This window comes from Nannizzia gypsea, genomic scaffold (genome assembly GCF_000150975.2).
Source record: "Nannizzia gypsea CBS 118893 supercont1.1 genomic scaffold, whole genome shotgun sequence".
NCBI classification, from domain to species: domain Eukaryota; kingdom Fungi; phylum Ascomycota; class Eurotiomycetes; order Onygenales; family Arthrodermataceae; genus Nannizzia; species Nannizzia gypsea.
Genome location: NW_003345201.1, coordinates 905,664 through 925,240, shown reverse-complemented (window position 1 = coordinate 925,240; position 19,577 = coordinate 905,664). Strand labels below are relative to the sequence as shown.

The 19,577-nt window shown below is 49.3% G+C and overlaps 6 protein-coding genes across 6 annotated transcripts; 3 read left to right on the top strand and 3 right to left on the bottom strand.

The window, feature by feature from the left end:
• Window positions 1-44: 44 nt before the first annotated feature.
• On the top strand, window positions 45-1,028 carry MGYG_00336 (G/U mismatch-specific uracil DNA glycosylase; the record flags this gene model as incomplete). Its single annotated transcript, XM_003176199.1, has 1 exon — window positions 45-1,028. One exon carries the CDS (start codon window positions 45-47, stop codon window positions 1,026-1,028), a length of 984 nt encoding a protein of 327 aa, XP_003176247.1.
• Window positions 1,029-1,132: 104 nt separating this feature from the next.
• Window positions 1,133-4,589, bottom strand: MGYG_00335 (hypothetical protein; the record flags this gene model as incomplete). Its single annotated transcript, XM_003176198.1, has 3 exons — window positions 1,133-2,023; window positions 2,084-4,501; window positions 4,569-4,589. The coding sequence occupies 3 exons, from the start codon at window positions 4,587-4,589 to the stop codon at window positions 1,133-1,135; spliced, it is 3,330 nt and encodes a 1,109-aa protein (XP_003176246.1).
• Window positions 4,590-4,965: 376 nt separating this feature from the next.
• MGYG_00334 (protein kinase subdomain-containing protein) lies at window positions 4,966-10,791 on the top strand (the record flags this gene model as incomplete). Its single annotated transcript, XM_003176197.1, has 8 exons — window positions 4,966-5,342; window positions 5,409-7,941; window positions 7,995-8,222; window positions 8,281-8,565; window positions 8,622-9,662; window positions 9,714-10,076; window positions 10,139-10,283; window positions 10,352-10,791. The coding sequence occupies 8 exons, from the start codon at window positions 4,966-4,968 to the stop codon at window positions 10,789-10,791; spliced, it is 5,412 nt and encodes a 1,803-aa protein (XP_003176245.1).
• Window positions 10,792-11,010: 219 nt separating this feature from the next.
• On the bottom strand, window positions 11,011-12,124 carry MGYG_00333 (nitrilase 3; the record flags this gene model as incomplete). The annotated part of the gene is made up of 2 exons (XM_003176196.1): window positions 11,011-11,574; window positions 11,648-12,124. The coding sequence occupies 2 exons, from the start codon at window positions 12,122-12,124 to the stop codon at window positions 11,011-11,013; spliced, it is 1,041 nt and encodes a 346-aa protein (XP_003176244.1).
• Window positions 12,125-12,803: 679 nt separating this feature from the next.
• Window positions 12,804-16,823, bottom strand: MGYG_00332 (pre-mRNA-splicing factor rse1; the record flags this gene model as incomplete). The annotated part of the gene is made up of 4 exons (XM_003176195.1): window positions 12,804-14,133; window positions 14,330-14,701; window positions 14,798-16,397; window positions 16,580-16,823. The coding sequence occupies 4 exons, from the start codon at window positions 16,821-16,823 to the stop codon at window positions 12,804-12,806; spliced, it is 3,546 nt and encodes a 1,181-aa protein (XP_003176243.1).
• A 535-nt stretch (window positions 16,824-17,358) lies between these two features.
• MGYG_00331 (ubiquitin domain-containing protein DSK2) lies at window positions 17,359-18,764 on the top strand (the record flags this gene model as incomplete). Its single annotated transcript, XM_003176194.1, has 3 exons — window positions 17,359-17,823; window positions 17,888-18,194; window positions 18,286-18,764. 3 exons carry the CDS (start codon window positions 17,359-17,361, stop codon window positions 18,762-18,764), a joined length of 1,251 nt encoding a protein of 416 aa, XP_003176242.1.
• Between the last annotated feature and the right edge of the window lie 813 nt (window positions 18,765-19,577).

The following is a 19,577-nucleotide window of genomic DNA, read 5'->3' as shown; positions in this document are numbered from 1 at the left end:
AATAATAAATCTTTATCCTTATTATTACCATTGATAGACAAAAAATGGACGACGAAGACGTTCCCCGGTCATTCAACGGCAGCCTGGACAAATTCATCCATTCTCCCAATGCATCGCCGGTCAAGTCGCTGAAACGCAAAATTGGCATCAAGGAGGAAGACGAAGACGCAGAAGATGAAAAGAAATTCCTGCCAGCGCCTATATCACCCCGAAGGACTCGCTCATTCAAGTCCCTAACGCAGTCGACCCTGGTACCGCTATCCGGACCGTCCAGGCAAAGTACCCGATCAGCTCCTCCACGGACAGCAAGGAAAGCCAGCGGCAGCTCGACTCCCATAAAGACAGAGGAAGATGCTGCATCACCATCTAAAGGAGCTGCTGTCTCTCGTCTTAGAGACTCTATACCTGAGAACCTCGTCCTGCTGCTCATCGGCGTCAACCCGGGCATCATGACTGGCCAGACGGGCTACGCATATGCTCATCCGTCGAACTTGTACTGGCGGCTTCTACACTCTTCAGGGATAACTACCTTCCGCCATCCGCCATCGGATACATACCGCATGCCGGAGCTCTACTGTATCGGTAACACGAACATCGTGGTGCGTCCTACGCGCGATGCAAGCCAGCTATCAAAGGAGGAGATGAATGCCGGCGTGCCCGTTCTAGAAGAGAAGATTGGACGGTTCCGGCCTGAGGCTGTCTGCCTGGTTGGAAAGGGCATCTGGGAGGCTGTCTGGCGAGTGAAGCATGGGAGGAATATCAAAAAGGAGGAGTTCAAGTATGGATGGCAGGATGAGGAGGAGAATATGGGGCGTGTTAGGCCTGTGCTTGGGGGCAACTCTCAAGATGCGTGGCCTGGTGCTAGGGTGTTTGTAGCTACGACCACCAGCGGGCTGGCAGCATCAATGAAACAGGCTGAGAAGGAGGCTATTTGGGCCGAGCTGGGATCATGGGTGAAGGAGAGAAGAGAGGCTAGAGGGTTTGTTCCACCTACCATGGACCAGGCGTTGAGGTCTTTGGATAATTAGTGAGTGGCCTATCTTGTTTATGTTTAGATAGTAGATTGTTGGATGGGCGTTTCCATATATATATCGTACATTGCAAGCTTTGAAATGATAAACCATAGAGTTATTTAATCTTCGTCTGAGCTTCTATCGTCAGGCATGATAATTGGAGGTCTTTGACCGATATCACTCTCATCTGGCCTGATCTCTGCTTCGTTCTCTTCAAGCCATTCCTCCAGGTCAACGTGAACCCTCAGCTCTTTCTCTACAAACACATTGAAGACCTTCCTCAGCTCTTCAAAGCCCATCGACTTCCTAAGACGTGGCTCGGTGAACGCCTGAAGAATCAATTGCTTGGACCAAGGGCACGCTCTGATTGAGCGGAAAAACACTTGACGGCTCTTTCCGCTCTCGCCAAGTGCCAGCTCGAATTGAACGAACAGCTTCCATAGCCCAGCACTGTGCTGGCCTGGCTGCGAAGACACCGCGGACTCAAAGGCAGCACGAACAGAATGAGCAGTTGATCCGGCAGAGACGCCCCTGTGAAGCTCAGAGTATACTAAAAATAGGTGAGGAATGATGGTTGATCGTTTCTCAGTGGATGAGGCATCATTCCCGACTGGCTCAAGTATTTGGCGGGTGAGAAGTGAGCGAACACGGTTTTCGACTCGAAATCGAGCCTCATTAAACGCGAATAAGCTTAAGAAGATTGTGTTTTGGGGGAAGAGTATGATGCTCTTGTACAGATCGTCGCGAACCTGTGCAGGTTTATAGACGCGGTTTTCGGTCATGTGGTGACATAGCAGCCTGGCTTTTGCCTGATGTATGGGTTCCTGGAAGGTTGCATTATCCAGTTTCTGGGCTTCAAGGCGTTGTCCTGCATTATCATACACTTCAATGGCTCCTGAGAGTGATTGGTCATGCGTAAGATAATGCAAAACAGCTAGGCAGTCAGTAGCATAAAGAAAGATTCCAGGCTTGCGAAATGTGAGCCCATGAGCTTGGATATCGCCTAGATACTATGAAAGTGTTAATATTATTCGAGCAGGCAGCCAGGAGGAAGGAAAAGAATAACATACTCTCTTCGCTTTTAGGAGCTCTGTTGCACTGACTACAATATCACCAGCTGCAACTTCCGGAGAAGGATCCAGACTGAACGTATTACTTGGAGTTGACATCAGTAAACGGTTTACCTTTCTATAGTCACGGCTATTAAGAGCTTCCCAGATCCAGCTATGCCAAAGAAGAATGCAACCTAGTGTTGCCTCCTTAGAGAAGTTTTGGCTCATAGAAAGAGTGGTTATCCAGACTTTTTCGGCGGCCGCAATTTGACCGTTCCTTGCCTCAATCATAGCATAGGAGTTGTATAGCATGATACTCGAAGGTCGCTGCTTCAAAAGGCTCTTTGCATACTTCTTTGCCTCCTTGGAATCGATACTGTACTCAAAGGCAATATTGTAGGATGCTAGGTAGTCATTGTTCGGCGTTTTTGATACCAACATCTTTAGGGACCTCCGAATCCAATCGACATCAATCAAGCTATTTTTCTCGAGGTAGGTGGCTTTCCACGACTGAAACGCTGAGAACCAGTTCCGCCCATCGCCAAACAGAGTATCAAAGCCATTCCTGAAGGACGGACAAGGGAATGAAAACAGTGAACGTCCGTCTACCTCTTCTTTTTCAGCGATATAGGCGAACCATTCTGATGGGGATTTGCGCATGTCATCTAGATGCTGGTTCAACAGAAAAGGGTCCATATGCCAACTAGATGTCCTTTCGCTATTTTCGTTTGATATTCTCGGCAGCTGACAAAATGTGAGAAAAGCATCAATAAGTAAAGGTATTATGGGCGGATCTGATAATCGAACAAGGAAGTCGGATATATCAGAAAATAGGACTACTCGGTAAGGGTCGTCTTCTTGCACTTCATCTAATGTTCTAGCGGGTAAGAATGAAGAGGACATCAGGGTTTGTTCGGCATTCCCCCAAGTGCCAAAGACATCTCTGATATCGATATTTGGCACGTTAGGGCCTGTTTTCGGGTCGGGCGAGTCTTCACCAGACTTGTCCCAGCCTTTTGACCCCAATTCACCGATCCTTGGAGCCTCTGTCTCCCAAAACTCAGAAAAGGCAGAAATGGTAGTTTCTTGATTGGTTGTTTGGGCAAGGTCTTGCGGGCAGCAAAAGTTGTATTCGAGCAGGGCTTGCCAAAGACCAATTGAGTGCTCGATAAAGCCGGATTCTCTCATAAACAGGCTAAGACGCAGGAGGATATAAAGGCTGATGGTCTTTTTTTCAGTACTATCTGGCTGGCGCTCGTTGACTTTTAAGCACTCCAAGAATACCGATCGACATTTCTCATAGGTGAAATTGGTAAACGTGGTTTGCTGGACATCCAAGTACTTCATCCAGAGTGTGATGTAGTGCGAGTTGAACTGTAAAATAGACTTCCATTTGTCTAACAGAGTCTTTTGGTCCCAAACCAAAGAGCCCTCTTCCATCATTCCAAGCAGAAGCCTATCCCTCGGGACATTGGGAGAAATACTCTTTAAAGCTTTCTCATACAAGGATACCTTCATGTCAGCGATGCCTCTTTTTTCGGCTGAGGTATGCTTTCGATAGCCCTCTCCATCTGTGGAACCGACCAGCTTGTCTTGATGGCTGATAAGCCGAAGCCAGCCCTCCACGTCGTCTGGATTATCATTTGCACTCGAGAATAGAGCGGTATTCCGTAGTCTAGCACCTTCGCCGTCCGATTCTAGACTCCAGTCCGATCCCATATCAGTCTCACCATCAGAGGAGCGTTCGGGCTTCGCCTTCCCTTCAATCGATCTGTAGTCAGGGAGCTTCTCCTCTTCCGTTATTGTTACTGCGTAAGCGGTGTCGTAGTACCCATCTGCTATGCGCCGCCTTTTCCTGCTCTCGCCTTCATTCAAGGGAAGGAAATCCCGCTCCAGGTCTTGAGTATCATCTTGACGAGGTAGTAGGCGCCGAAGTTTTGCCGGCTTAGAAGCCGATTTCCAGAGTGCCTTGTGATTGCGTTGTGCTGTGTCTTCTGCGGACCCTCTTAGCTTCATCACTATCTTTGTATCGCTGCTAAGGTCTTGATCGATGGTGTAAGCCGTGGATAGACCTAGAACTCTACCTGCGCCAAAACGATAGTATCGGGGAATATCGTACTTATGGAGAGACCCATAGATCAAGGTATATGGATCACCTGTAGGATCGAGCACGTAGAGATCCGGTTCATCCTGTGCGCGCTGAGGTTTCAACCTGTCCGCGGTTTGCTCGCGTGCAGCTCTACTGGAACGACTTCCCGTCTCCCGGCTGTCCTCCCTCCGACGTCCATGTTTTGATGAACCGGCTGACTCTCTGGCTCCGGGACGACCATTCGAGGGCTCTCTTGAGGATTTCTTCTCATCTTTGCTCTCATGGTCTCGCGCAGGGGTTGCTGGCTGTGGCTTGAAGCTGCCAAATTTTGGAATCTGCGCCTTTGCCTAAGTAATAGCAAGGAAACAAGTCAGTCAGTTACAGCCTAGTTGACTAAGAGGAACTGCCACTTACCTTCCCCCCTTCAGAGTCCATAGCTGTTCTCTTGCTAACAGCGCATCCGTAGTTTGACGATTGCCCTTTCGCAGCTTATCCCATTAGTTTAATTAACCGAGTGATTCGTTGATTGATCGATCGATTGATTGATCGCGTCAAAGGTTGAAGCGCCTTGATAGACGCCGGCTAGACTTGCCCTCGCATGGCGGCTGGAGCCTCGGGAAAAACTTCTTTTTGCAGTCAGAGATTTTTATGCTTTTTTCTTCGAGATTTGGAAGATTTCGAGGACGAGGAAGAAACAGCTTGCAACCTGCGCGCAAGAAGAGCTCTCTTGGGCCTGGCGGACGGGAGGATAGCTGCTATTATGAATTAGATACCCTCGTCGACTTATACCATCCAGCCTTTCCCCTGCATCATGGCGTCGTCTCTCGCCGCGCAGCTGTCGCAAGTTGCGGCCAAAGCAACCCATCAGTTCGACCTGAAAGCCCAGAGATCAGCTCACGCCCAATCGCTGATATTTGAAAAGAAGGTTGCTAGTACACAGGATTTTGATACGATTTACCAGTTGTACTATGAAGGGTTCCAGGAATTATGCGCTCTCGACCCTCGATTTCAGCCCTTCCGCCAAAATCTTTTCAGTGAACAGAGCAAAGTCGAAGACAGAAGCCAGATGACAGCCGCGCAAAATAAGGAACTAGATGTTGTCATAGAAGACTTCCTGGCGTTGGCTGGTGGTCGACTTCTTCTCAACCCGGCCGTGAAGGCTGTGGACTGGCTTGTTCGTCGATTTCGGTATGTCAAACTCCCATCCAGCAACTAGACCCAACCATACGCTAACTAAACTATCATTTTATGCAGCGTACATGAACACAATACTCGTGCCATGATTCTTACGTTTCTGCCTTACCATACGACGCCCTTATTCCTCAATCTTCTGTCCATCTTGCCGGATAACCTGACGACCACCTTCAAGATTCTACATCCATATAAGCGAAGCTTGATTCTGCCTACACGAACCTCCATTGTACACAGTGCCTCAACGAATAAAGAGTTTTTCTCTGCCTTGAATAGCCATGTTATGCAGGTCAGCAAAGCTAGAGCGCATTATCAAGGCCTGATTTCTTTCTGGGCCGGTATTATGACGGAGGCTCTCTCCACAATGTTTGACTCCGCGCAATCAGGGAGAACAGAAGTCGAACGCCGAAATAAGGAAGATGTTTTAATTAGTATTTTACCAACGCTTAGCACCGGTCTGTCATTGAAAAAGGCACCGCAGCTTGTTATTGCTTGCTACATGCTGTGTGTTGTCTTGGCCAACAAGGGCTCTCTAAGTGACAGTGCTATCGATAGCTTGATGGAGGCTGTGGCAGGATCTTGGACCCGGGACACCATAACTTCAGGAATCACATGTCTCGCAGTGATCTTTCGACAAAAGGAACAACTACAGCTTCCAAAACCTGTGGTCAAGTCAATTCTTCGGCTGGAGGATGCGGCTGATGTATTTTCAGGTCTCGCAACAACTAATTCAATAGTCCGTCTGCTCTCTGGCCTGGCAAATGTACTCCTAGAACTTGATAATGGGGAAATTGCAGCTAAGTCTGTATCTCTTGTTGGCCAGGTGCTCCAGAGGGATTCAATGGGCACGGAGGACAAAAAGCAGGTGATAATAGCACTCCTAAAGACTATTGAGAAATCCCATGGTAAGGGTTGCATGTCGGAGGAAGTACGCCAGCTTGCATCGGATACGCTTGCAACGTTTGTCGAGTCCAGGGAACTTGACCCTGTACTTCAGAAAGCAATCGCTGAATCCAACATCGATATCAAAGCCTTGGAAATGACTCTTCAGCTCGCCATTGATAACAACGTGGGGCCTGCAGAAATAGAAGACGTTGAAATGGAGGATGGCCCTGAGAGCAACGCCCAAGATGAGGAGTTTGCAGCCGCAATTACATCTCTATCCCAGCGGCGGAGCCAAAAACCAGAAAATTTCCTCGTCGAGTCCCCTTCGCCTCTCTTTAGCGAGCTGGTTGTTTGTTTCACCCAAGCAACGACATCCGCGAATAAACTGGGGGCATTCCTCAATCTACCAATCCTTCGCAGAGATACCAGATTCAAGGACCCGACTTATTTCTCTTTTCTTGTGCGGTATTTTTCCGGCCCTCACCCACCTCTGGCTCGTACCAAGGCCATCAATATAACTACAACATCCGTTCTTGAGTCAAATGGCAAAGCTGTTGACCTACAGGCATTGATTCCATATTCGATATCTGCCCTCTCTGACCCGTCAATACTAGTCAGAAGAGAAGCGGCTGCACTCCTGACTTCCATCGATAACCAATATTTTTCCCCTGACATTGAGGATGCGCCTTGGGGCCAAGGTATCATATATGGTGACAACGAACAGTCAAAAGCTGTACAGTGGCTACCTGGAAAAGATCTTCATGCCGTCATCGATAAAGGGTTTCTGCCTGGTTTAGAGGAGTGCATCCTCGATTACTCTCGGGTCTCCGAAACATTTATGCAGACCATTAAAGGAACTTCAGATGGTGGATCAGAGCTGAAGAAATCAGCTCGCCGGGATTTCTTCTCCTTCATTTGCTCACATATCATCAATACGCCGCTCTTTGCTACAAAGCTCAGACTCCTGTCTATTGTCAACAGAGTCAGCAAAATTGGGTCTACTCCCCGTACTCAATTCTTGTCGCCCATGCTCGAGCAATGCAGAGCAATTGATTCGGAGAAAATAAATCGTATCAATACTCAAGAACACGTTTCAATACAGGAGATAGAGCAACAAGCCCTCTCCATCATCTATCCAAAAGATCCAACTACCATATCTACCCTTCTATCATTATTGAAGGACAGCCCTCGCTCCACGAGACCTTCGTTCATTGGAGCTATTTTTGGCCGTATGAAAGATACCTGGCCATTCTTAGATGAGGAGAAAGAGCTTTTTGCATCAGAGACTTTGCTGGATATGTGTCTTTCTACTAAGCCCCAAGCCGAGGACCTAGCCGATTCTAGCAAAGAACTCTTACGGTCTGTGGACTTATCGGGACCGGTTATTTCCAAATTTCTCGGCACCGTAACTTCGGCTTCTTTCAATATTGAATCTCAATCACCTGCACCAAAGAGACGAAGAATGAGCCAGAGCAACTTGGCCGCCATGAACCCAGCCAGCAGGGAAGAAGCAAACGTTCCTCTTCGGAGAGTTTCATTTATTCTTGAGCTGATTGACTCTTCCCAGCCTGAGCGATTCCCCGAACTGCTTGGTGGTCTATTCCAAACTCTTGCCATTGTTCATAAATTAAAGCTTCAAGTTCGGTCGGAAATGAGCTACCTTCTCAGCCTCAACCTTGGTATACTGCTATCCATTGTCAATAAATACAAGGTTGGTATCCCGTATATACTTTCTTGCATGTCCGTCCGTTAACAAAATTACAGGGATCACCAAAGAAACTCGATACCTCTGTCATCAGAGCTGACCTTATTATCGACTGTGTTCGTACATCTGAGAGCCAACAAGTTCAGAACACTGCTCTCCTTCTTGTTGCAGCCCTGGCGACAGTGGCTCCTGAAATTGTTCTACACAGCGTCATGCCCATCTTTACCTTTATGGGCTCAAGCGTCCTCCGAAAAGATGACGAATACTCAGCCCTTGTTATTGACCAAGTAGGTATTCATTGACATGTTTTTATAGACTTTGGAGTACTGACTATTGCTCCTTTAGACCATTGACCAAGTCATTCCTCCTCTTGTCCGTTCCCTCCGAGTTCAAAAGAGGGATGTGGTTACAGGAACGTCCGAGCTACTGTTGTCTTTCACCACTGCATACGAGCATATTCCCTCATATCGCCGTCTCAGGCTCTTTGAATCACTAGTGAACAAACTTGGCCAGGAGGACTTCCTCTTTGCTGTTTTGGCTATGCTGGCAACCAAGTATGGCATGGATCGGGATGTTCTAGTCACTATGACTGCGCTTGCATCGAATGCAGAGGCTCAACTTCAGCTCACTGTAAGTCTGGATGATATCAGCCACGTAATAATTGCATATTTACTAATGCTCTTTAGACGTATGCCCGGTACTTGAGCCTAGTCCAGGACGCACTTCAGCCAAAGCCAACGCTCTCACGCGTTCTTCTTGGAATTGGAAGTGAAGATGGAAGAGAACCCCACAAGGTTGCTGTTGATTTGCTTCAGACATTATCCCATCTGCTCAAGTTCACTTCTCTTGGCAATAAGATGGTTCAGTACTTCGAGTCAGACGATACAGAAGATGCCAAAAAGGTTCACAACTTATTCTCTAGTATGCTAGAGCGTCTTCTAGCCTTGGGTGAATCCGTTCGTTCCATCAAGGCCATCAACATCGCCTGTGGCGATGCCCTCGCTACCTTGCTAGGCACACTCTCCATTGTTGATTTTATTGACACTATCGAGGTACTACTGCAGAGGCCGAAGGATGACCTGCGCAGACAAGTCCTTCGACTACTTGAGAATCGTCTGGACAATAGCAATGACAGAGATACAGCATCCCAATCAAAGGCTCTCTCTTTCCTGTCTGTTCTTGTGGGTATTGTCGAAACTTCTCCCGATATACTGTTGAAACATGCGGCCGTTGCCTGTATGGAGAAGATTTCAGAAAAGTACGGCAAGAAGAATCCAGACAAGGTTGTCGAAGCTGCAATTGTGGTTGCTGGCGAGAAGTGCATGGGGCTAACAGACAATCGCATCCGTATCATGGGCTCATTGTGCCTTGCATCCATGACGGAGGTCATTGCGGATGCCATAATACCTGTTCTTCCTACCGCCCTCCCTCGCTCCTTGGATCTGTTACAAAGCAGTATTCAGGATGGGGAACAAAACTCGGAGTTGCACGATGCCGTTTATTCGCTACTCTCTGCACTACTGGTTCATATTCCTTACATGATCTCACCAGAGGATTTGGACAGAATTCTACAGCTCTCCTCAAGTTCAGCCCACGCCAGCTTATCTGAAGATTCTGATGGTAATCGACAAGAGGCACTTCAGCTATTGGCGAAACGGGTTGATGCAAAGGAGGTTTATAATGCAGTGGAGCGCAACTGGGACTTCACAGTCTCAAGGGGCTCGAAGGTAAGAATTGACATGTTCCCTGAGAATATCCATGAAGCTAATTATCTGTAGGCCGCCAAAGAAACTCTCGAAATTGTTAAGTTATCAATTGAGAAACATCCCAAGTCTGATACTATCAATAATGTTCCCGCAATCTCGAAGCTTCTGTGGAAATTATTCGATTTCCGAAGAGCTCAGCTCAGCTCACCTGCTGGTGATAGATTTGAGGAATACCAGATTGATGACATCGAGGCTTGCATCAATGACCTAACGATTAAGATGATATATAAACTGAACGATACCATATTCCGCCCGCTCTTCATGAAACTCACAGAGTGGGCTACGGAGGAATTAGACAAATCGGATTTCTCCGGCAGACAAGCAAGACTTACGACATTCTACAAGTTCCTCGAGACTTTCTTTGGCACCTTGAAGGTTTGTCCTCTGTTGTATGATACAATATATTATGTTGCTTTACTAATCAGGATTATTCACAGTCTATTGTAACTGGTTATTCTAGCTATATCCTTGACAACGTTGTCGACATTCTGAAAAATGTGCGGCCAAACACAAAGGAAAACCAGGCATTATGGACAGCCGTTATGCGAACACTTCGAAGCTCATTTGAGCATGATCAGGACGGTATGTTCCCTAAACTTGTTGTATTGGGTCAAATAATGAGGAACTTTACACTAACTAGTGTTTGACAGAATTCTGGCAATCCCCCAGTCACCTCGGATCAATTTCCAGTCACCTTATCAATCAGCTATCCATAGCTACTAGCAAATCCTCCTTCAAACTAGCCACAGCCGAAGCAACTCCAACTATTGTCGCCCTTGCGATTGCAGCAGACTCCCCCGATAATCAAAAGGAGCTGAACACATATATTATGAAATATATGCGCGCCAGTGGCGGCAATGCAGATTCCTGCAGAGGCGCCAATTCGCTTACGCGACTTGCGGCTGTGAAATGTGAACAAAGCCTCACTGAAGAGCTAGGGGAAGAGTGGCTTGCCTTGCTGCCTGAGATGCTGCCATTCATCAGCGAATTGATGGAGGATGATGACGAAAATGTTGAAAGAGAGGTCAGGAAATGGGTGCTAATGATCGAAGATATTCTGGGAGAGAAGTTGGATGATATGCTTGCGTAATGCTGGACATACTTTGGATTTCGAGGTGGCAGCAGCCTTTCCCGCAGGCTTATTTGATTTTTCTGTTGGTGAATGCATTTTATTGCTTTTCACGGGCAAAATACCACTTTGGCGTTTACGTTTGGTTACCAGGTTTCAAAAGGATAGATACTAAAAAGAATAGCATTGCATATAGAATGGAAATAATCATCAATTCTATGAATAGTGTAAGCTGTCAGTTTACTGCGGCGGAGGATTCAAGTCCAACCCTTCAACCGTCAATTCGAATGAATCATTGCGTGAGTAACTACCAGCAACATCCAACTCCAGCCTTCCTCTCACGCAATCATCAAAATCGACCTCAACTACCTGCAGGCTCTCGTCATCTTCATCAGTAACATTCCAGATCGGACCCGCCAGCACCTTTCCAGCAGGACTGATAATACAACCCCCTCCTCCTGTGACGAAAGGATCATCTGAGCCGTCCTGACTTTCCCGTTTGACATCATTCGTGACCCAGGAAGGCAAATGGCTGCGTTTCAAACACTGGTTGACGCTGAGGACCACGTTACGGCCCTCCAGAGCAATGGTTTGCATTAGGGGAAGCCAGGTATCTCGTCCATCAGCCGTAGGAGCGAGGTAGAGATTGACATTCTGCTGGTAAATAGCCTGTCGAAGCAGGGGCATGTAGTTCTCCCAGCATATGGCTGCTGCAAGAGCAAGTTTCACGCCATTGATTTCCGTAGTGACGGCTTTCAAAGTTGATGCTGGCCCTTGAGCCCACACTAGCCGTTCCGTTCCAGTCTGTATCATCAATTAGAACTTTCTCTCCATCTTGAAGCCACTGGGTGAACACTAAGATATAATATATACTTACCGGCATGACCTTTCTTCGCTTCCCAATCATGCCCTTCTTCGGATCAACGTAGACAACCGCGCAGTATAAACTCCCAGCACACCTTTCAATAGCCCCTACGACAAGCAACATGCCATTCTCTCTAGCCACTCGCTCAAGGAACTCTCGAGTTCCGTCTCCTCTATAATTCTTCCCTTCAGCAACAGGCAGCTTCCTTTCCACCCAGTCATCTCCGCTTGGAACGGGGGTATCTCCGAAATCAACTGCGGCTTTGAAGTATTCTAGATATTGATCTCGTCCTGTATCGTTGCGAGATCCAATTGCAGCTCCGAAGTTGCAGCCTCGAGGATATCCGCCTAGATATCCCTCTGGGAAGAGAAGCACGTTGGCTGAGCGGTTTGCTGCTCTGATGGTGACTTGTTCGAGAGCGTTGAGTGTCTCGGCTAGAGTATCGCGGGTGCGACACTGCGCGATAGCAACATTGAGCTTTTGTGACATGTTTATACCCAGTTACTTGGGCTATGGCTAATGGTTGATGGTGCTTGTTCTAGACGTAGTATATGCAAGTGAATGGATGGTTGTTATGGCAGATAGTTGATACGCTCGTAACCGGGCTCCCCGCTTGATGCTCAGTTTTATAATCCCGAGCATTAGCCGAAGTAGAAAATGATACTAAAACAGACGAATATGGATTGATTCTAGATGATAGTCATGAAATAATTAGATAGCTACAGTATGTAAGATGTACCGACGGATAAATTACGATGCCTAATTCCGTGAAAAGAAGTCGGAAAGGATCGTACTCAAAGATCACCGGCTAGGTGGTTTCCTCTAGTCTCATACAAATCATCTACATCACTAAGACGAAAGACGGATGCATCCAGCTCAAGGTCAGACGATTGAAAGTGCGCACTGACCGAGCGAGGCAAGAGACGGGTTCGTATGGAGCATTTGGTAGTGACTAGATGATGGATGGATGCCTGTATCATCCACGAGTATTAAATGTATTTATATTTTGTTGAAGCTGTGATTTAAGCTGATGAAGATGAAGGCAATGTACATCCCTTTGCACCATGTACCCAAGACCGACGCCAACAAGATTTTGATTCATTAACGTTGTAGCCACTGGTGGGAAGTTAATAGGCTACTTTTGTCCTCATATCCTGTAAAATGAATGTTAGATATTGGTCAATAGTCGTTGAGAGAGAAGGATGGTACGTACCGATATCTTACGCTCGATTTCTCGAACTGATCGATCGAGCTCGCCTGCAATAGCTTGCTTCTTATCATTGGGCAGAAGCAAGAACGTCTCACAGAGGTCTCCGTCAATGACGCCCTTGCACGGAGCATAGTAGCCTCTGTAGATAAGATGGTCTCGCCCGGCCAACGGAGCGTTCTGTGAAGCAAGTTGCATCTCAAGGGTTTGGAAGAAATCGACATCGTCACGGGTGATGAAGGGCACGAACATTCCAACTGTTCCCTGGAGGCCGGTCCAGACCAGGATGTCTCGACCACCGGCAACGAGTTGGGTCTTTTGGATGCTTGTGGGTATATCTTGGGAGTAGAAATGAACTACCAGGCTGAGCCTGTTAGGTGCGCCCTGGAGATACTGTCGTTCGTGAATGAGATGGGCGCCAGAGCCGTCTTCGTCGGCTTCTTCGGATGCCTTGGTAGGACATCGTAGGAGCCATATGTTACCGAACTTGTCGCCGCCAGCAACGGTCTCATAGTCCACCATTGTGGTGCAGGTGGTCCAGCGGGATATAATGTCGTCTGCAAAGGGGATAAGGGCGTTTTCTTGGTACTTGTAAACGACGTACGTGACGCTCTCCTGGACATCGCTGACGATGATTCGGCTTCCCTGGGTCTGAAGTCCGACAATCACGCGTGGTGTTATCTGAGCCTGGCATTTTCGCAGTAGCTGTCTCATTCCGAGGTCGTATATCCTTAGATCGGGGCCAACTCCTGCAAGGAGACGGCCTTGGAATCCAAGTAGAGCTAGCGGCGGTTGTTCAACTTTTGTCTTGTGGATGAATTCCAGCTCTTTACCTTCCTCTTGGAATCGGTAGATATGAATGAATCCACATGTATAAGTGCGTGGACTGACAACCATGTCCTTGCCCGTTCCCACAACCAGGAAGGTTTCGTCCTCTTGACTGGTGAATGAGACGGCGGCAATGCTTACAGCGGCTTCGTTGTCCTCGAGTTCCAGCTTGGAAAGCACAGACTTGGTATTTATTGGGTCCACGACTTCAATGCATGAGGCCCAGTGGTTTGTGCCTCTTGGATAGCCAAAGTCCTCTGGAGGTAACTCGGCACTGTCGCCGTTGACTGCGGTTGATTCACCGAGTAGTTTGGCTTTGGTAGAGGGGGAAAGAACATTGTTATCGGATCCAATGACATAGAAAAGAGGGTACTCGGGGTGTCGGACAAAGTTCCGAGGAGTGTATGCAAGAGGAATGGGCTCTTGAAGGAGGTTATTGTCCAGTTTCTCAATGGAAAATATTCTGTCAAATGCATTAGTGACTGGACCCATAACTGAATGGAAGGATACAGAGATAATAAGAGGAAGGCTTGCTCAGTAGGAACAATTGGAAAATATAAAGTTTCATCCTCATGCCAGTGTAGGCGATAGGAATTGGGTCTCATCACGCAAACGAATATTGAAAAAAATAGAAATGGACAGAAGTGGTTAAGACGTACCGTAGGTTCTGGCCCTGAATGCCGACCATACCCTCTACACACTGTTCAGAGGAGAAGTTCCAGCTCCATTCTAACCCGACGTAGTTCAAGGGTGTGAGGGTGAAGCTCTTTGTCTGGAGATCAGAATACCCAAGCCAAGAGCGGGAGCTAAGGGCAAGGACTGCTCTCTGCTCCTTGACGGAGACACTGAATAGCTTCACTGGCTTGACGCCGAGGAATCGGGTTCGAGTGTCCGATAGTTCTCCGGTAACTTCGTCTAGGACTGTACGCAAGTAGATTCCGGAGTAAAGACCGATGTGAAGTATAACGTCGACCCGCAGAGTGAATCGATCATGGACATGATGGATAGGGCAGACGGGGCAGAAGTCAACGCTGGACGGATTTGTTCTCAAGCGTGGAATCAGGATCCAGACTTAGGATCCGAACGTTGAGTCTGTCGCATCCAACAGCGAGGAACGAGCTTCTTACTCGTCCTTCGGAACCTCTCCCAAGCTGAGGCAGGTTACTGTGCCGGACATTTGCCTCTTCTCGTCGTATTCAGCGAGTGAGCCATCGGTGTCCATCTCAAAGTAGACGATTTCTCCGGAGCTGAGTGCGATGGCCACCTGTCTCTCATTTGTGGTGGCGGCAACAATAGATCTATGTTGGGGAGCGGGCCACTCGTTCACTCTTTGGTCTGCATGGATATGTCTGATACCCTTTGGATGAACTTGGATGAGCGAGTCTTCACCCAGTTGCTGCACGGCAAGAGTGGGAGCGGACGAGAGAAAGCCGGTATCTGTGACTTCTTCTACGGTTTCACCGATGCTTAGGACAAGGGTGCCGTTTGAGAAGGATAGCACAATGTATGCATCATACTGGTCATTCCGAGACAGCTTTGTGGTCCAGACGGCCGACGGGACACTGGGCAGCTCAGACTCGACGATCTCAGATACTTCGAGGCCGTGTTTTAGCGTTCTGAAGCTACTTCTGGCACCGGTGCCACACAGCGTGTATATTTGAGGAGCATCCTCTTCTGTGACGTTTGTAACTGAAGCAGCCATGAGTGGGTTTAACGAGGCGATGCTCTCTACCAGGTTCAAGTTTTCGGCAGGTCGAGGCCGGAAATATACTGGAGGCAAGGGCTCTGAGATGACAGCCGAGTAGTCATCACTGATGAACTCGATCTCGTCGTCATCGTCTCCTAGCTTTTCAAACTGATAGAAGTGTTGGTTGCCGGTTTCACTAGCAACAAACAAGAAACCGCTCTTGAGAATACACAAGCTAGAAGCCAAGGGAACAGTATCAAAGTACTTGAGCTTCAGTCTCTTCACTTCTCCGGTAGCATTTTCATTCTCGTCTTCTACCATTTCCATGGTAACCTTGAAAAGGTCGCCGTCTTCAGACTGTAGAAGGAAAAAGAAAGCACCGCGCATCTTGTGCATGACTCCGGCGGTGATGCATCGTTTCCTCTCTGGGTTTTCGGTAGGCCCACGTCTGCGGGGGATGGGAACCCTAAAGGCGTCCTGGTTCGAGTGACGGTAGACGATGTTGTCCTCCGCGCAGACGAGGACGCCGCTGGGACCGTCAGCACCTCCGGGCACCTGGAAGAGCATGGAGGCAGTACGGTCGACCGGATCAGCCCACCGTCTGACGACGTGGTTCAGACCAAGGTCGAGTTCGTAGTAGACGAGCATCTTTTCGGTGTCGTCGTACGCCTGGCCCGTGGGGTCCTGGTCGACCTCGGTGTACTCGACCTCGAGGGCAGCGAAGATGGGGTTCTCATAGCCCACATCTAGCGCGGTAAGGGCAAAGACGACCGTCTGCGGCCTGTGGGCCTCCAGCGGAGAGGATATGGTGAGCTCAGCCTGCGCATTGCGGTTGAGAACGTAGACGAGCTTGTTCTTCTCGACCGAGGCGATTAGACAGGCTCTGCCCTTGGGGTCGACAGCGAGATACTGGCCCGGCACGACGCGTCTGATGCCGGACTTGCCAAAGGTCTCGAGATGGATGCGATTGAACCGGTTCTGAGCCGGGACATACTCGACAATGGTGATTCTCCCCGAGTCCGAGCCGATAATGATGTAGTCTGTCAACACTCAGCAACGCATACAACAACACAACAACACCACCCGAGACAACACCCACGGAATGGAATCAACAAGAAAGGCCGCCATTGAGACTACGCGGGAGCTTCTTAAGATAAAACATCACTAACTGGCCTTGAATAGGGGGGGAATAGTAGCAGGAAGACGAGGAGCAAGAGGATACCTTTGTTGCTGCCGGCGAGCCTGAACGCGGCGAGCGAGCGGATGATGCCAAAGACATCCTGCGAGAAGAGCGTCTGCACTTTGCCCTGCGACGGCTCGGTGCGGTGGATGGCGAGCTTCGCGCCGGCCGCGGTGACGATCTGCTGCTCCTTCGTGCCCGAGAACTGGCCCAGGATGGCTTGCGTGATGGCTGTGGGCGGCTGGATGGTGAGCGAGTACATGAACATGGACGAGGTGGTCGCCATGGTTGCTGTGAGCTGCTGGGACAGCGCGTCAGCTCGCTTCCATCTCTTGCCTGTCCCGACAAAGCTGTAGCCTAGCCGAGCGTAGCTGTAGCTTAGCTGTAGCTGTCGTAGCTATCTAGCTGTGGTAGCTGCAGTTGCGTGTAGTTGGTAGTTTGAAGCCGTTGAAGTTGGAGTTTTTGGTGAAGTTTTTGTTTCTGTGGAAGTTTCTTCGCTGTTCCACACTTGGCTTCGGTGGCGGAGTCGGACCGTCGAGGCGATAAAGACGACGAGGAGGAGGAAGAGAAGAAGAAGAAGAAGACTGAGGATAAAGGAGATAAAGAGAGAAGAAGAAAAGGACTGAAGAAGAGACTGAAGACTGAGCTGAAGCTGAAGAGAGAAAGCTGAAGACTGAAGGCAGAGACACCGCGAGACTCAAGACACCGCGATAGCTACAGCCAGGACAACCACAGCCTGAGAGGAAGCCAGAAGAAGACGCTGAAGAAGAAGAAGAAGAAGAAGACACTGATACAGACAGAAGAGAGAGAAGAGAGAGAAAATGGCAGAGGAAGACACGCCGTTTACGTTCCACGTCAAGTCGTCCGCAGAGCCCAAGTACAGCCTCACGCTGAAGCCGTCGTCCACCGTCGCCGAGATCAAGCAGATCCTCACCGGCGCAGAGTACGCAAATGTCCCTGCTGAGCGCCAGCGGCTGATCTACTCGGGGCGCGTCCTCAAGGACAGTGATACGCTCGCCTCGCACAAGGTCAAGGAAGGGCATACCATCCATCTGGTCAAGAGCTCTGCGCCCGCCAGCAGCAGCAGCGGCACCACCAACACCACCACCACCAGCAGCAGCAATGTCCCCGGCAGAAGCACGCCGAGTGCGCCGTCTGGAGCTGCTGGCGTGCCGACCAACCTGGCTACGGGGACGGGGAACTCGGTGCTGGCTGGGCTGACAGGTGCAAGATACGCGGGCTTCTCTCAGCTTCCCGGAGCTGGCATGTTTGGCCCTGACGGAGGGGTGAGTTTGATATATACACACACATATAAAAGATAGGACATGATATGCTAACTTGAGTGACCAGATGGGCCCCCTGCCGGATACCGACCAGATCCTGAGCATGATGGAGAATCCGCAGTTCCAGTCGACCATGAACGAAGCCCTCCAGAACCCCCAGATCATCGACATGATGATACAGCAGAACCCGATGCTACGGGATGTGCCCAACGCCCGCCAGATGCTGCAGTCGCCAGAGTTCCGGCGGATGCTGACAGACCCCAACATGCTGCGGTACATGACGCAGATGCAGAGAGCCATGGGCCAGGGCGGCGGAGGCCAGTCTGCTTTCCCGGCTCCAGGAGTCACCAACACCACCCAGCGTGGTGCCAGCGGTCAAGACAACGCCAACAACCAGGCCCAGCAACCTCCTCCTCCTCCGTTTAACCCCTTTATGGGCCATGGGCTCGGGCATGCCCGCTGCAGGTGCGGGAAATCCCTTTCCCTTAGCATCTTTGCTGGCCGGCATGCCACCACCTCCAGCTCCTACGCCAGTCGCCCCAGGTACAGCAGCAGGATCCAACAACAACAACAATAACAATAACCAGCAACCACAGCAGCAGCAGCAGCAGCAGCAGCCAAACCCGTTTGCCTCCCTGTTCAACTCGCAGCCTCCAAACCCTAACGGTCAAGCCGGCCAGCAGCCTCCGATCCCCTTCACGAACGACCCAGCTGTCTTCGCGGAAATCATGCAGGCAATGCGCGGGACAAACGCCCTACAAGCCCTCGTCGGTACGCAGCCTCCCCAGCCGCCGGACACCCGCCCTCCAGAGGAACGGTACGCTGAGCAGCTACGGCAGCTGAACGAGATGGGCTTCTTCGAGTTCGACAGAAACATCGAGGCCTTGAGACGGTCCGGAGGCAGCGTCCAGGGAGCCATCGAGTATCTCCTTAACTCCCCATGATTTATCTCTCTCTCTCTCCCCTTTTCACTCTCTTTTCCACTCTCTTTTCTTTCCCTCTGATATTTCCTTCATCTTTGCGTCTGCATGCATGCCGGTCGATGTTAACTACCACCACGTCCCTCTAACGATAGCCCTGATGTACGTTTCGTTTCTACATTAATAAATGACTTTCTCCTGCATCTCCCTCTGTCTCTCTCTCGTTTCTCTTGTCTTCCCTGTCCTCAATGCGTATCTGCAGCCATCCCGGTCTTAAAGCAGGCTGATATAAGAGTCTCGATCGTATCTGTCTCCCCCGGCTCCTCCAAGGCCTCGCTCTCTCTCTCTCTGTGTCTCTCCGCGTCTTAGATATCTAGATCCATGCTCAATGCTGCCTTCCATCGGCTGGCAATGGCTTTTTTCCTAACTCTTAAATCGCATGTCGCATATAAGGACAAGAAGTCTTCGTCTCTTGCTCTTGAATTCGCTGCTTTTTCTTCCTTTCTTTTCTTCTTCTCCTGTAAATATTTACTAAATAGTTTTATATGTATCGAATTCGCCAGCAAGTCAGTCCATGTTTCATGGCAGCCGTAGTAATGTATTCTGTCACGATAGGCGTAGCGTATGTGCTGTTGAGGATGTTCATGAAAAGATCGATAATATCACTCTCCCTCACCTCTTTCACCAGTTCCTCCTCTTCATACTGGCCTCCATGGAGGAGGGCATCTCCAAACTCACCAATTACCCAGGATGCGGCTACGGTAAGACCTTCCTGAGAGATATCTTCCTTCAGCGCTGCATACAGCTTTTGTACAGAGTAAGTCTGCAGGTCGGGGG